Genomic DNA, 14,846 nt, shown 5'->3' with positions numbered 1-14,846 from the left:
GTGAGAGGGCACCAGCGCCCAGTTCCCAAGCCTGATCTGTTCAGAAGCGCCCAGCCCCTGCTGTATTTTCTAGGAAAGGGTAGATAAGGGCTTTAAGAAATCCTGACTTTACACACAGCCTCAGTTTCCGCGTGCATTCAAGACAACCCGAACCTTCTAGAAAGACCATAGTGCTTGACTTCCCCTGGCTTCTCCTTCCAAGTGGGCTGTGATTCTTCAGTCCAGCCTTACTGTGCTGGGTCCTTCGATCTGGGAAAAGCCTCTGTGTAGCTTGTTCAGTGACTGGCAGGTCTGGAATGTTCATACCAGGTAATGACCGAACAAAGATAGAGACAAAAGACCCAAGTGAAACTAGGAGGCCTGCCTCACTTGACATGGGCCTGACAGACATCTCAAGATTAGACAAGACCTCCCAAACTCCAGTGGGGGGTGACAGGGGAACAGGAAAGTGAGGGGGCACAGGGTCTCACGCCCTTGGGGCCTTCAATACCACTCACAAGACAGAGAGAACTCTGGAGATCTCTGGCAGAGCACCTAGAAAGCAGAGTATGATGCTGAAACATGGAGCGAACAGCAGGAGAAACGTCTTCAAGGGTGCCGGGCGGGAGACAGAAGGTGAACAGAAGTGAATCTCTCTTCCTTAAAGGCCTCTGGAGCCTTCTGAGTTTTCAAACTTTCCATACTGTATTATTTTCACAAAGCTACACAAGTAAGGCCAAAACGGGACCATCCAACACTGCGGCCTTCCACCAGGCCTTACTTACGCTCTCCCTGCTGAAAGAAAAGAAGGCATCAAGACGGTCTCTGGAGGTGTAAACCACCTGATTCAGCAACCAAATGCGGAAGTGAGGGTGGCAGAATAGCTCTGTCAGGTATGTAGCTCAGTTTCAAGCCCGGCCCCGCCACACTGAAAGAGGCTTTGGTGCCGTGCTCTCTCGTGCTCTCCCGAAGCTTCACAGCCTGTCTGTTACCATTCACTACTGATGCAGATCTAGCAGCGAACCTCAGCCATGCCGCAGCTTCCTTCCCAGGCCCCAAGACTGCTGGCATCCAGAGGCAAAACACCTCTCCTGCTGCGAGAAGATGGCCTAGGCCCACTCTGGTTGGTTGGTTTTCCTTCACTGGGGGAATTAATGGCTTACAGTCAACAGTAAAATGCAGTCATTTGTACATGTGTAACATTTCTCAGTTTTCCACAAAACACTTCAACCCCCTCTAGGTCCTCCTCTGCTAGCATATTCCAGGATCTGAACCCTCCCCCCCGCACCCCAGAATTTTTTACTTGGTGCAAATACACCAAACCCAGTCCAAGTTCTGCTTTGTGTTTTCTTATTTTTCAACTTTTTTTATTATTAGTGATTTAATAGTGATTGACAAAATTGTGTGTTCAGAGGGGTACAATTCCCACCACCAGAGTTCCGTATCCCCTCCCCTCCATTGGAAGCTTCCCTATTCTTTACCCCACTGGGAGTAAGGACCAAAGATCTCTATGGGGAGAAGAAGGTGGGAGGTCTGGCTCCTGTAACTGCTTCGCCACTGGACATGAGCACTGGCAGGTCTACCCACTCCCCCAGACTGTCTTTCCCTAATGGGGTAGGGCTCTGGGGAGGTGGGGGACCCAGGGCACACTGGTGAGGTCCTTTGCCCAGGCCCACTCTGATTTTTGCCTATATGCAGCCTGACATCTGATCCCCCTCCTTACAAAGCTGTCATTTCTTGGAACTGAGCCACTGGGCATAAGACAAGTGAAAAGGGATCAATAAGCGACAGGTACTGGTGGTGATAAAAGCTGAAGGAGAACTAAAAGTAGCACAATAAGGAGAAAGGTTGTTGTTAAAATTCAGAGGCTCCAGCTGGCCGGGCTAGCTTCACGGGCGGGTAACAGACCAGGACACACGGCTGGGCAGGGAAGCTGTGTTTTTTTATTCAGGAACAACGATTTATAAACTAAGACAAACTAATCACCAAACAGAACTCTCCTGCCTCCTTCCCCCGCAGTGGCTCCAAGCACTCTCCTGCCTCTTTCCCCTATGGCGGCGCCAAGCACTCTCGAACTCTGGAACTCCCTCAGGGTTCCTTGGGGCGGGGACAAGCGGGCCAGCGAAACTAGCAGGACTGAACCAATTTTCTTGGCAGGGGGAGAGCTAGAACAACCCAATGTAAAGCATACAACAATTCCCCCTTTTCTTTTTAACTAAACGACCACAGTATCAGGGGTGTGGGGTGAACAGAAACCTCTATCATACAGGCATTTTTAAAAAAGAAACTGGCACAAACATGGAGAAACATGTAAGCGAGTAACAAGATCCAGTGTGCTGCCAAGGGAAGGCCTGGGGGGGGCATTTTTTTGCCTCTGTGGGCAAAACTTTATCAGCTTAAAAAAAACATTTCTTGCCTCTGGGGGGCGTACTTGCCTCGACAGGCATTTGTATCCCAGACTGTTTGTCTTTCCCTAATGGGGCAGGGCTCTGGGGAGGTGGGGGACCCAGGGCACACTGGTGAGGTCCTCTACCCAGGCCCACTCTGATTTTTGCCTATATACAGCCTGACATCTGATCCCCCTCCTTACAAAGCTGTCATTTCTTGGAACTGAGCCACTGGGCATAAGACAAATGAAAAGGGATCAATAAGTGACGGGTACTGGTGGTGATAAAAGCTGAAGGAGAACTAAAAGTAGCACAATAAGGAGAAAGGTGGCACTAATTAACCTCTGTTGGAACTACTGAGGCTCCTGCAGCCCGCGATAATGTAATGGGTTCAAGACGCTGTGCGTCCCAGTGCCCTGAACAATCAAGTCTGCACACGGCAGGCGCCTGATCAAAGATGCCATTTCTAGGAGTGGAGCCGCTGACCGTGCTGCAGAGCCTGGGAAGGTTGCTTTCTTTCCGGGCCCGCCTTTGGGCATTAGCCTTAAAGAGCGTGGCATGCCATTTCCAGCCTCTTATGCCAAATACATGGAAGTTCTTGAAGTTCTTCCAAGTCTGTTCTGGGCCAGGCAGTGGGGAACACAGCTGGTACACACATTAGCATGCGCAAGGACCTGGGTTCAAACTCACAGTCCCAACCTGCAGGGGGAAGCTGCATGAGTGGTGAAGCAATGCTCCAGATGTCTCTTTTTCTCTCTCCCTCCTCCTCCTCTCCTCTCAATTTCTGTTTTATAAAATAAAAGGGAAAAATGGTGCCCAGGAGCAATAACCTTGGTGGCAGTGATTTAAAAAAAAAAAAAAAGTTCTACTGTGTTCTCCAAGTATGCTTTGGCTCTTCTGCTCCCTCTCAACAGCCCCATCACACACACACACACACACACACACACACACACACACACACACACACGTGGCCTTTGGCTGCCTTTCTGAAGGTGCTGTCTCCCTAACCATGGGTGGTCATGTTCCGGGGGGCCCCGTCCGGTCTCTTGCTTGTCCCATCACCACCAAGGCCACTGTGACAATCACCCTCCAACCAATTCCAACCAACCCTCCACAGGCCCTTCCTTTTCAACCACCCAGGACCATCAGAAAGGCCTGAAGTTAGGCCAAGGGGAACAGGCAAGGAGGAAGGCATTCCTTTTGGGGGACAGCCATGCTTCTAAACCTCGGGGTGGGGGACAACCCACACGAGCCCCTGGACATTTTGCTGGGCATGGCCCGGGAACTGACAGGATCTGTCCAGGCTGCCCACTGCAAAGCAGCCTCCAGCCTGTGGTACCCAGGGTGTTACGAGTGCCCTTGACTCTCCTAGGAAAGTCCTTGGGTTGACCAAAGATTAGGTGCTTCGACAGCAAGGTGGTCAATAACCTTTGCCTCCCCATTTTTCCATGAACAATCTTGGGCCTGTCATCTCACCTTTTCTGGTTTCTAAAGGCACTCTCTGAACACACCCTGTGTTTCTGGCCTGTCTCCCTATAGGTCTGGTTAATGTTTCACAAGAATATCTAGCAATGGGTTTCACATTTCCCTGCTGCAGGCTCACCCTCACCACTGGTCAAGAGAGACCCAAGAGATGTAATGTCTGACAGGCAGAGACGGGCAGGGGCGGGGGGTTAAGAAAACTAATGAAGTGTTGTCCGACTCTCACAGCAACTGCTGCAAGCATGCATTCTGACAGTGAGTAGTTGGGGGGGGGGTTTACCAGAGCCCTGCTCAGTTCTGGCTTATGGTGGTGCTGAGGATTGAACCTATGACCCCAGAACCTCAGGCATGAAGGCCTCTTAGCATAACCACTCTGCTACCTTCCTGGCCTTTGGGACCTCTTTGAATCAAAGGTCCTCCACTGAAACAACAGATTTGTGGTCTAAAAAGACTGCTATCCGGGAGTCGGGCGGTAGTGCAGCGGGTTAAGCGCAGGTGGCGCAAAGCGCAAGGACCAGAGGAAGGATCCCGGTTCGAGCCCCCGGCTCCCCACCTGCAGGGGAGTCGCTTCACAGGTGGTGAAGAAGGTCTGCAGGTGTCTGTCTTTCTCTCCCCCTCTGTCTTCCCCTCCTCTCTCCATTTCTCTCTGTCCTATCCAACAGCGACATCAACAACAATAATAATAACCACAACAACAAAACAAGGTCAACAAAAGGAAAGAAATAAATATAATTTTTTTAAAAAAAATAAACAGTAGAACTCTGGTGGTGGGAATGCTGTGGAATTATACCCGTTATTTTGTAATTCTGTAAATCACTAACTTAAAGTGGGAAAATCATACCGTTGATGTATTATCCAGTTTTTAAGATCCTATACAGGGCTGCTGGTGGGAATGCAAACTGGTACAGCCCCTTGGGAAGACTGTATGGACAGTCCTTATTAAACAGGTAAAAACGGAAGTGCCTTGTGACCCAGCATTTATCCAAAAGGCACTGAAACACTAATCGGAAAGGACATATGCATCCCTATTTTCACAGCTGTATTATTCACAGTAGCCCAAGAGTGGAAGCAGACTAAATGCCCGTCAATAGACGATGAGCTAAGGAAGTTACAGGATATATATTCCATGGAATACTACTCTGCCATCAAAAAAGATGGTATTGTTTCCTTTGGGCCAAAATGGGTGGAACTGGAGGTTATGATGCTTAGCAATGGAAGACAACTACCAGATAGTTTCACTCATATGTGAAATCTAGAGAACTGATACACATGAACTTGAGGGGAAAAAAAAAACAGAAGCAAGCAAGCTGTTTCTAAGACTTGAGGGAATTAATGGTGGTCACCTTTGGGAGGTGGGAGCATGGGGACACAAAACTTCGGTGGTGGCTGTGGTGTGGAAGTCGACACTGTGAGCTTCAATTCTGTAGCGTTATTAATAATAAACGTGTAATTATTGAAATCATTCAATACAGATGCAAGAAACAGAAGTGCCATGCTGATTTTCACTAGTAATCAGGGACAATGATTTCGGATGCTCTTTCAGGGAGTGAGGACCTCTGAATCCTGGCTGTGAGGACAGTAGCCGAAACTACATAGAATGTCCTTTGACCTCGGAGACATGCTGACGTGTCTTGGAGGGATTGTCTAGATGTCTTTTTTTTTAATAATTTAGTTATTTATTAATGAGAAAGAAGGAGAGAGAGAAAGAACCAGACATCACTCTGGTTGGTACATGTGCTGCCGGGGATTGAACTCAGGACCTCACGCTTGAGAGTCCAATGCTTTATCTACTGCATCACCTCCTGGACCATTCTAGATGTCTTAAGAAGGGCTCAGATGGCTCAAGAGGGAGTGGGGAAAGCGTTTTGTCCATGGAAAGAAAGTGATTGTGGAAGTGTCAACAACCAGACAATCTGGGCAAGAGGTGGGCTGGTGTGCATTAGCTGGTGATAAAGTTTTTGAAAGAGGAGTTGCAGGGAAAGGGTATTACTTGGCATGGCTGTTCAGCTGAAGTCTAGCTGCTGGGAAGGTAACATAGTGGTTATGCAGAAAGACCTTCATGCCTGAAGCATCAAAGTTCCCAGGTTTAATCCTCCAGCAGAATCCAGAGTTTAGCAGTGCTCTGGTAAAAAAAAAAAAAAAAAAAAATCTACCTGCCAGGGGTGACAGCTTAACCATAAAAACACTAGAAATCCTCTTAACATCCTGAGTACAACAGGTTGCCAAGACCAGACTATTTTTTGTGTAAAATCTTCTAAGTAAAACCAAAATTTTTCATACCTTCCTTCCAAGAGGTGAACGCATCTCTCCTCAGAATCAGTGCATATCAGTCACCCCCCAACCCCCACTAAACAACACAGATGAGAATCCCAAAGGCAAAGTCTCAGCACAGGTGCACAGCCTAGAACCTTACAACTGAAATGCACCCAACAGAATTACAACCCAATAGCTCACTCTGTGATTTGTATGTCTTAACAATGAAAGATCAGATTTAAAAAAAAAAGAAAGAAAGAAAGATCAGAGAAAATTAGACAAGCAAGGCAGAGTGAGAAGGCTGAAAAGCCACTAAGTGCATGGGCCCTAGGTCAGGTCGATGGGGTTCACAGTTAGCCTTTCCCATATATGGGAGCTACTCTGTCCTGATCCAGCTTTCTAGTCCTTTTTCCAACTGACACCATCTTCCCAAACAATATTTTCAGCCCACGTGCATGCTAGCTATCTGGTTCAGGCAAAAATTAGTAAAGGCATGGGCCCCTTGGAATATACCTAAAATAGACTTCCTAGCTTCTTCCAACATGAAGGCAGCAAATTTCATCTGCTCTATTCTTACCTTTCGGTTCCTGATTACTAAACAATTTGTTCTGTTTTATATCTTAGTGCTTTTCAGCTACCAAGTTGCAGATGCTACCATGACACCATCCTGACTTTCCTGGACAAATGACCTAACCAGTGAGTCCTGTAACCCCACCTGTCCAGAGGCCTGCACCACTAGGGAAAGACAGAAACAAGCTGGGGGTATGGATTGACCTGCCAATGCCCATATCCAGCAGAGAAGCAATTACAGAAGCCAGACCTTCCACCTTCTGCTCCCCATAAAGATCTTTAGTCCATACTCCCAGTAGGCGTAAAGAATAGGGAAGCTTCCAATGGAGGATATGGAACTCTGGTGGTGGGAATTGTGTGGAATTGTACCCCTCTTATCCCACAATTTTGTTATTAATCATCATTAAATCACTAATAAAAACAAAGCCACTAAGTGCTTTTAACAGAGCTCAGGAGGAACCCCTCCTTATAACCTGCAATAGCTCTTAGATCAATGTCCTCTGGAAATGTCCTCATTCCTTCACAGAACCCTCCCTCAATAGAAATGAATGTGGTTGGGGCCAAGCAGTGGCACACCTGTATCATAAGCAAAGGCCTGGGTTCAAGCCCCTGTTCTCCCTCTGCAGGGAAGCAGCTTCACAAGTGGTGAAGCAGGTCTGTAGGTGTCTCACTTTCTGTCTCCCTCTCTATCTTCCCCTCCTCTCTCAATTTCTCTGTCTTATCTAAGAAAGAAAGAAAAAAAAGAGGACAAATGGCCTCCTGGTAGCCACCAGGAGGGGTGGACTCATCATACAGGCACCAAACTCCAGCAATAACCCTGGTGGCAATAAAATAAAATAATATCTTGGCACTTGCAGGAAGTTTGAAACATTTCTATGCAAATGAGTCACACCTTTCCACAAGTTTCTAGAATGGTTAACACAACCTACTTGGTAAAGAAAGGGATAGTGATTAGTGAAAAGCAGACACAGACAACAAATAATGAAAAAAGGACTGTTATTGGCAGCCTTGCTCTACCAAACAAAATCACAGACTAGTGTGTGATTTTTCCCCACCTTTTTAAGCCTGCTTCTTGGTGATGCTCAGATTTCACTTGCTCATTCATTCATTCATTCATTCATTCCAATATTCAGGTGACTAAAAGACACCAAACTTCAGAAGGATTTCAGTAGCTGTGCTGCAGCTTTTCCAAGTATCAACCTGAGTACTGATCTTCTAAGATAACATTTCTTTTCCTAACATCTTAAAAAAAACCTCAGTGCCTAACCTTTCTGAAATGTAAGCAAATCGCCGAATCCCATATTGGAGGGAAAACAGAAACTAGAGAGGGGGGAAAAAAACCGAGCTTATTCTTAGGACTCTGACCCATTAAGCAACTGGTGAGGTTGCTCTTTCGTGGATCTTGCCCTTAATTATGAGGGTCATGCAGTCTTAAGCTAGTTTCAAAAACCATTAATAATTAGCCTTAAATGGCAAGCAAATGGAAAATGTCATCATCAGGTGTGTGTCTGCAAAGACTATAAAAGTCTCACATCCTGCCCAGCGCTTTACTCCCTTTCGAGATTTTTCCAGCTGCCTCCCTGCTGGGCGATCAGGTGAGTGTGAGCTGGGTCCTTCCTAAGCAGAGCTTTCTGCCTGGCACTGATTCTCTGCTTCTTTACAGAGCAGTGTGACAGACAGGGGCCGGGGCAGGGAGCGGGTTTTGCTACGAGAAGACATGCCCACAGCTCAGAGACAAGGAGCTGTGGGCAGGTATCTCCCCAGATTCCAGCCTCTCAGTTACTGATTGGGTCTACAGAGTGCAGACCAGGTCCCTAAGCTGTGCAGAAGGGCCTAATTACCAACCCAAGTGGCCTAGCAGATGCACCCTAGGAGCAGAGCAGAGAGTTAACCGAAGGTGCCCAATGAAACCTAGGGCCTTGCACGTGTGAAGCCTGCGCTCATCTCCACTCTCAGCCCAGAGATGATTATTCTTAAGAGACTCTGGCACTGACTACAGCTCTACAACTCCACCCTCACCTCCTTTTTCTCCTCCCCCCACCTATGCCAAGAAAGGAGCTCTATTGCACCAAATCCCACTGGCACTCTTCAGTCTATGAGCCCCCCCCACACACACACACACCCCGCTTTGGTCTTTCGCTAATAAGTTCATTTGTGTCCCAGTTTGAAAACCACCAAAAATGTGTGCAAAGAAGTCCCCTGCGGAACTGAAGAGTATTTTTGAAAAGTACGCAGCCAAAGAAGGAGACCCAGACCAGCTGTCCAAGGAGGAGCTGAAACTTTTGATCCAAACGGAATTCCCCAACTTGCTCAAAGTGAGTGCTCTCTGCAGAACCCACAGGACTGGCCAGACCTCTGCTTGGAGGGGAGCGGGGCCGTGTGGGGGTGGGGAACAGGGACAAGGACAGGGAAGGATATGCAAGAGGCTGAATGGAGACCCTCGTTGTGCACAGTACGCTGGGCATGGGGGGCACTTGACTTTGGGCTTTCTTCCCTGGGGGGTGGCGCACACATTAGCAATGGCAAACTTCTAGAAAGCAGGGCCAAGCCTCCTATGCCTCACAGCCTCAGCCGAGAACTCTCAGCCCCGAGAGACAGAAGCAACAATGGCACTAGTGGCGAGCTAGGGCTGGCGGGGGGCCTGCACCATGGGCACTAGTCTGGAGAAAGCTGAGACGTCTGTAAAACAATACCCTCTACTTCTGAAGGGGCTCGTGGTCACAGGTAGGCTCCTTCACCAAGACCAACACTTACTCAGTGGTCTGTTAAGAAAACCTGTTTGGGGTGGGCAGGAAGATAGCTCACTGAGTAGGGCACAGGCTTTGCCATGTGTATTGCCCAGGTTCAACCCCAAACACTACGTGAAAACACCCTGGTACCAGGAGAAACGCTGCTGCTATGTGTCTCTTTCTCCGTCTCTCTCTAAAATGAAAAGAATAAAGAGTCGGCCCAGGAGCAGTAAAATCAGGCATGCGTGAAGGCCTGGCACCAGGTAAAGGGAAAAAAAAAAACATTTGGGGCTAACACAGTGCCCTCCAGGGAAACCCATTTCTATTTCAAAAGTGGTTAACTTTGCATTAATTTGCCTTAAGCAGCTGAATGTGTATGTGTGCTACTGCGAATCAGACGAGGGGTCGACTTTCTCCTCAGCACGCCCACCCCTGAGTCGTCCATGCCCAAGGTGGCAGGAGCGGGCTCTTCCCTCAGCAGCTGAAGCCCAGCTTCAGAATGGAAGCTACTGATCTTAGTTAGCTGAACCAAGTTCCAGAAGAAAATGCCTGCTTTCTAGACTTTAACCATAAACCTGCTGTCAGCCAACAAATGTGAGAGGTACCTTGGTGAAGTTGAGAAGGGTTCCGATTTGGGGGTGTTTGTTTTAAAGAAAAGCAGCTGAATCTGAGACCTTTGATTTGGATACTGACTCATTTTCTGATAGTTGAAATATGAGACAGAGACCAGGAGTCAGGTGACCCAGTAGACCCATGCTGGAGGGTCTGGGCTTGAGCCCCAGCACCACATGGGAGTGCTATGGACAGCACCCAAGGAGTTCCATGGACAGTGGAGCAGTGTCAGAGTCCCTCTCCCCTATCTCTCCTTCTCTTTCTGAATAAAAGGAATTAAGAATTTCAACCCCAGAGGCTGCTCAGAAGTAATATACATGCATGAGGCCCTGAGTTCATTCCCTGATATTATATAAAAAAGGGAAAATATAAAATAACTTTAAAATAGTTCAAGGAGTTAGCATAAAAAAAGATAGTCTTTGGGGGCCAGACGGTAGCGCAGCGGGTTAACCGCACGTGGCGCAAAGCACAAGGACCGGTGTAAGGATCCCGGTTCAAGGCCCCGGTTCCCCACCTACAAAGGGAGAAAGTTTCAAGAGTGGTCAAGCAGTGTTGTAGGTGTGTCTCTGTCTCGCTCCCTACCTCCCACTTCCCTCTCAATTTCTCACAAGTGGTGAAGCAGGTCTGCAGGTGTCTGTCTTTCTCTCCCTCTGTCTTCCCCTCCTCTCTCCATTTCTCTCGATCATATCCAACAACAGCAATAATAATAACCACAACAATGATAAAACAACAGGGGCAACAAAAGGGAAAAAACAGCCCCCAGGAGCAGTGGATTTGTGGTGCAGGCACCGAGCCCCAGCAATAACCCCGGAGGCAAAAAAAAAAAAAAATGATCTTTAATCAAAGATAAAAGATTATTTCTCAGGGTTAAGTCTAAAAAGGCTAAAGTCTACAAAAAGATCTCTTCAATTTTTAAAAAGAAATAAAAACGATAGTAGGAGAAAATATATTTAAAAGGGAGGAATAACAAAAAAGGGAGGAAAAATATTAAAACAAAAATCATAGTCTGACAGGAATGCTTGGGTGCGTTAAAAGGTAAGACTATGGACGACACAGTGGCACACCTGGTTAAGTGCACACATTACAGTGCCTAAGGACCCAGGTTCAAGCCCCTGGTCCCCACCTACAGGGGGGAAAGTTTCAAGAGTGGTGAAGCAGTGTTGCAGGTGTTTCTCTCTCTCTCTCTCTCTCCCTACCTCCCCCTCCCCTATCAATTTCTCTCTGTCTCTCTGCAAAATAAATAATAAAATAAAAAATAAAAATAAAAAGGTAAGATTTAGTGACTGTCTAGACTTGTCTGTACTCTATATAATTTCCTGCTATCGTTTTTATAACTCATACTTCCTTTCCTAGGTCATGTTAAGTTATAAATTATATTAATTTCTATTGCCTTTTATAATTTTAACATAGGTGGGCAGAGTAATGGTAAATGTTGAAAAATCTACTTGGCAAGTCAGGTGCCTGATATTTTTTTGTAACATGAAAGTTGTCTAAGCTGTTCCCTGTTCATATTATCCATTGTATGGCTTAGCAGCTACCAAATGCTTTGGTGAAACCATTCTGGCTAGTAGTGACAACAGATGATGCTGAATACTTAGTGAAAGGGAGTAAAGGTTTACTACCTCAAAACAGGGCTCTGGCTAAAGGCTAATTTCACAGGCAGAGTCCTGAAGACAGACTGGAGGTCCCCTTAGAAGAAGGTATTGGGCAAGGACCACGGGCAGTGATGTACCCCGTTGAGCGCATGCATTACAATATGCAAGAACCCAGGTTCAGACCTCCCAGTCCCCACCTGCAGGGGAAGCTGTGAGAGGGGTGAAGTAGTGCTGCAAATGTCTCAATCTATTCCCCCTCTCAATTTCCATCTCTAACAAATACATAAAAAAATTAAAGAAAATGAAGGGAGGCTCCCTCCTTGGTACAGAGGAAAACCTAAGCCCCTGGACTCTTTTCAGTGGAGAAGGCAAAACTGAGTAACTTTCAGAAACAGAATGACTTTGCTTTCTGTGCCTTCCTTTTTTTTTTTTTTTTTTGGCCTCCAGCGTTATTGCTGGGGCTCAGTGCCTGCGCCACAAATCCACTGCTCCTAGAGGCCATTTTTCCCATTGTTGTTGCCCTTGTTGTTATTGTTATTGCTGTTGTTGTTGGATAGGACAATGAAATTGGAAGAGGAGGGGAAGACAGAGAGGGGGAGAGAAAGACAGACACCTGCAGACCTGCTTTACCTCTTTTTGAAACACCCCCGCCCCCCCGCAGGTGGGGAACCGTGGGCTTGAACTGGGATCCTTACGCCAGGTCCTTGTGCTTTGCCAGGTCCTTGTGCTTTGTGCCATGTGTGCTTAATCCACTGCGCTAACACCCAGCTTCCTCTGTGCTTTCCTTAATAACTTCCCTAACTCCCTCCCCTTTTCACCTCCCGAAAGTCCTCTATGTTAACTCAGCGATTTAAAGATGGAATCTAAGACCATGTGATGACTTATGCAAAATTTCTGGATCTCTCCCATGTGTATAGGAGGTGGACATGTCATTATGAATTTGTTCTTACTCTTACTCTTCTCAATCTGCCTCCCGCTTTAATTTAATTTAATTATTTGCCCAGCCTCTGGAGCACTAACTAATTCATTCTCATTCTCTCTCTCTCTCTCTCATCCCATCCTTTTTTTTTTTTTTTTACTGTTGAAAACCAGGGCCCAAGCACCCTTGATGACCTCTTCCAGGAACTGGACAAGAATGGAGATGGAGAAGTCAGTTTTGAAGAATTCCAAGTCTTAGTCAAAAAGATCTGCCAGTGAAAAATCCAGCCAGAGCAGTACCCTATACACCCAAAGAAGAACACCAAGGATGGGGCTCTATCCTCCCTGGGCTCGCCACTGTCACTGTTTAATTCTTTGTCATTATAATATGCTGATGGTGAGGCCCTATTACTGCTAATAAAGTCTTAGCTATGTCTCACCTTGTCATGTTCTGACTATATAGCTCAGTAAAATTGAAAGTAACCTTAGTCTGACTCACCTAAAAAAAAAAAGGAGGGGTGTGCTAGGTACTTCTAAGATCTTGACTAAGACTTCAAAATGGTATCAGAGACTTGGAAAGAATCCTGAAGTACTAAGCCAATTCTCCATTCCTCCAACAGAAGAAATCTGCCCCTCACTCTACCTGCAACTACTAGGCACTCCCATCATTTCCAGTGCCAAACCCTATTTAAGCCTAGTTTATAGCTAGTGTCTTTGAACGAGAAGTAGGCAGGGGAGAGAGCAGAATGGTAATGCAGAAAGACTCTCATGCCTGAGGCTCCAAAGCCCCAGGTTCAATCCACAGCCCCATCACAAGCCAGAACTGAGCAGTACACTACTTCCACTCCCCTGTAAAAAGAAATCATGTTCAAAGCTACTGAGAAATAGATTTCCCCAAAAGTATCTTTCAGCATCATTTCTTCCTACCACTCATTGTGCCTTGTGACTCAGTGACCCTCGAGGGAGTGAAAGGAACACAGGGCCAAGAATCAGTTCTGCTCCACCAGCCACTGGGTGGCCTCAGTTCTAGTAAAGGGAGTGTAAGTATGATGGACAGGGAGACTTAGGGGCTTCCGGCCAAACGCACAATTTTACTCTCTCTAGTTGGCGTCAGAAACAGAGAGCACTGCTCGTCTACTTTCCACATGTAGGGAAAGGCATTACTGAATGGTTTTCACCTGACACTAGGCCTCCCACAGAGTCGCTTCGACCTGACCCCCAAGCTGAGAAAGCCTGGCCCTGCCTCTGCCATCTCACTCTGGAGGGCTTGCAGAGGATGCTGGGGAGGCCTGGGCACACAGGACGAGGTGGGAGCCTCTCTCCAGTCTCTCTCTTACTGCACACGCTGATTTTCCAATCTAATGGATGTGCTTCCTGTCACAGAGAACAAATGAAAACTTTAAATAAAAATACTTTTTCTTAACCGTAACACCACTTAGCTCTAGCTGTTGGTGGTGCCAAGGACAGAACCCAGGGCCTCTCCCATGCATTGCTTCCTCTACGCCATCTCCCCAGACAAAAGGAAACATGTTGAAAATATTGCTTTACTGCTTTTCACAAGCCTCGTCGCATCTTCTTACTTAGAAGCATCAGAAAATACAACTGTTAGGCCTAGGAGATGATTCAGCAAGTAAAGTGGGTGCTTTACCATGCTCAAGGTCCTGGATTTGAGTCCGGCACTTCCCGTGGAGTGAAGCTTTAATCTCTCTCTCCCTCTCACTCGCTCTCTCTCTCTCTCTCAAAATAGGATGAAAACAAGGCCAAGAGAGACAGGGCTCAGCAGTATCAGGCATGTGCAAGGCCCTGACTTCACTATTTATTGCACTGCAATAAAAAGGGACAGGAAAATACAATGGAGGAAATGCATGGTAAGCTATTTCAAATGTTCAGAAATTTAACCAGGAAGAAAGGAAGGAAGGAAGGAAGGAAGGAAGGAAGGAAGGAAGGAAGGAAGGAAGGAAGGAAGGAAGGAAGGAGGAGGAAAGATGGCTTGTAGTCCTTCTGCCAAGAAAGAGAGGAAGCTTTTACACACAGTGAGGGAGTATTTAAATATAATCCGCCTCATTCTAATTCAAGCAAGAGCATTCTATGGCATCAAGAGCCATAAACATTTCTGGTGACTAATTACATCCCACTGTCGGGACAGCCCATAACAGTCATCACGAGCGCCCCACAGTGGGCCATTTAGATGATTGTCATTTCTGATTCTTCTCAATAGTGCCACACTGAATACCTGCTCATGCCTTGGGCAATGCATCCGATTTCCTGAGGAGAGTTTCTGAGAAGCAAATGTCTGAGTCGGAGACTAAGAATGCTTTTTA

At 46.8% G+C, this 14,846-nt stretch overlaps 2 protein-coding genes across 2 annotated transcripts in view; one reads left to right on the top strand and one right to left on the bottom strand.

The window, feature by feature from the left end:
- The window catches only part of CTPS2 (CTP synthase 2), a 77,784-nt gene that overhangs the window by 37,642 nt on the left and 25,296 nt on the right, over positions 1-14,846 (bottom strand). The window lies entirely within an intron of this gene.
- On the top strand, positions 8,204-12,961 carry S100G (S100 calcium binding protein G). Its single transcript, XM_007538991.3, has 3 exons — positions 8,204-8,266; positions 8,835-8,986; positions 12,700-12,961. The coding sequence occupies exons 2-3, from the start codon at positions 8,852-8,854 to the stop codon at positions 12,802-12,804; spliced, it is 240 nt and encodes a 79-aa protein (XP_007539053.1). The 5' UTR covers positions 8,204-8,266; positions 8,835-8,851; the 3' UTR covers positions 12,805-12,961.

Source organism: Erinaceus europaeus, chromosome X, assembly GCF_950295315.1.
Source record: "Erinaceus europaeus chromosome X, mEriEur2.1, whole genome shotgun sequence".
Classification (NCBI taxonomy): Eukaryota; Metazoa; Chordata; class Mammalia; order Eulipotyphla; family Erinaceidae; genus Erinaceus; species Erinaceus europaeus.
Note: the sequence above shows the minus strand (reverse complement) of the source record. Positions and strands in the feature narration are given on the sequence as shown.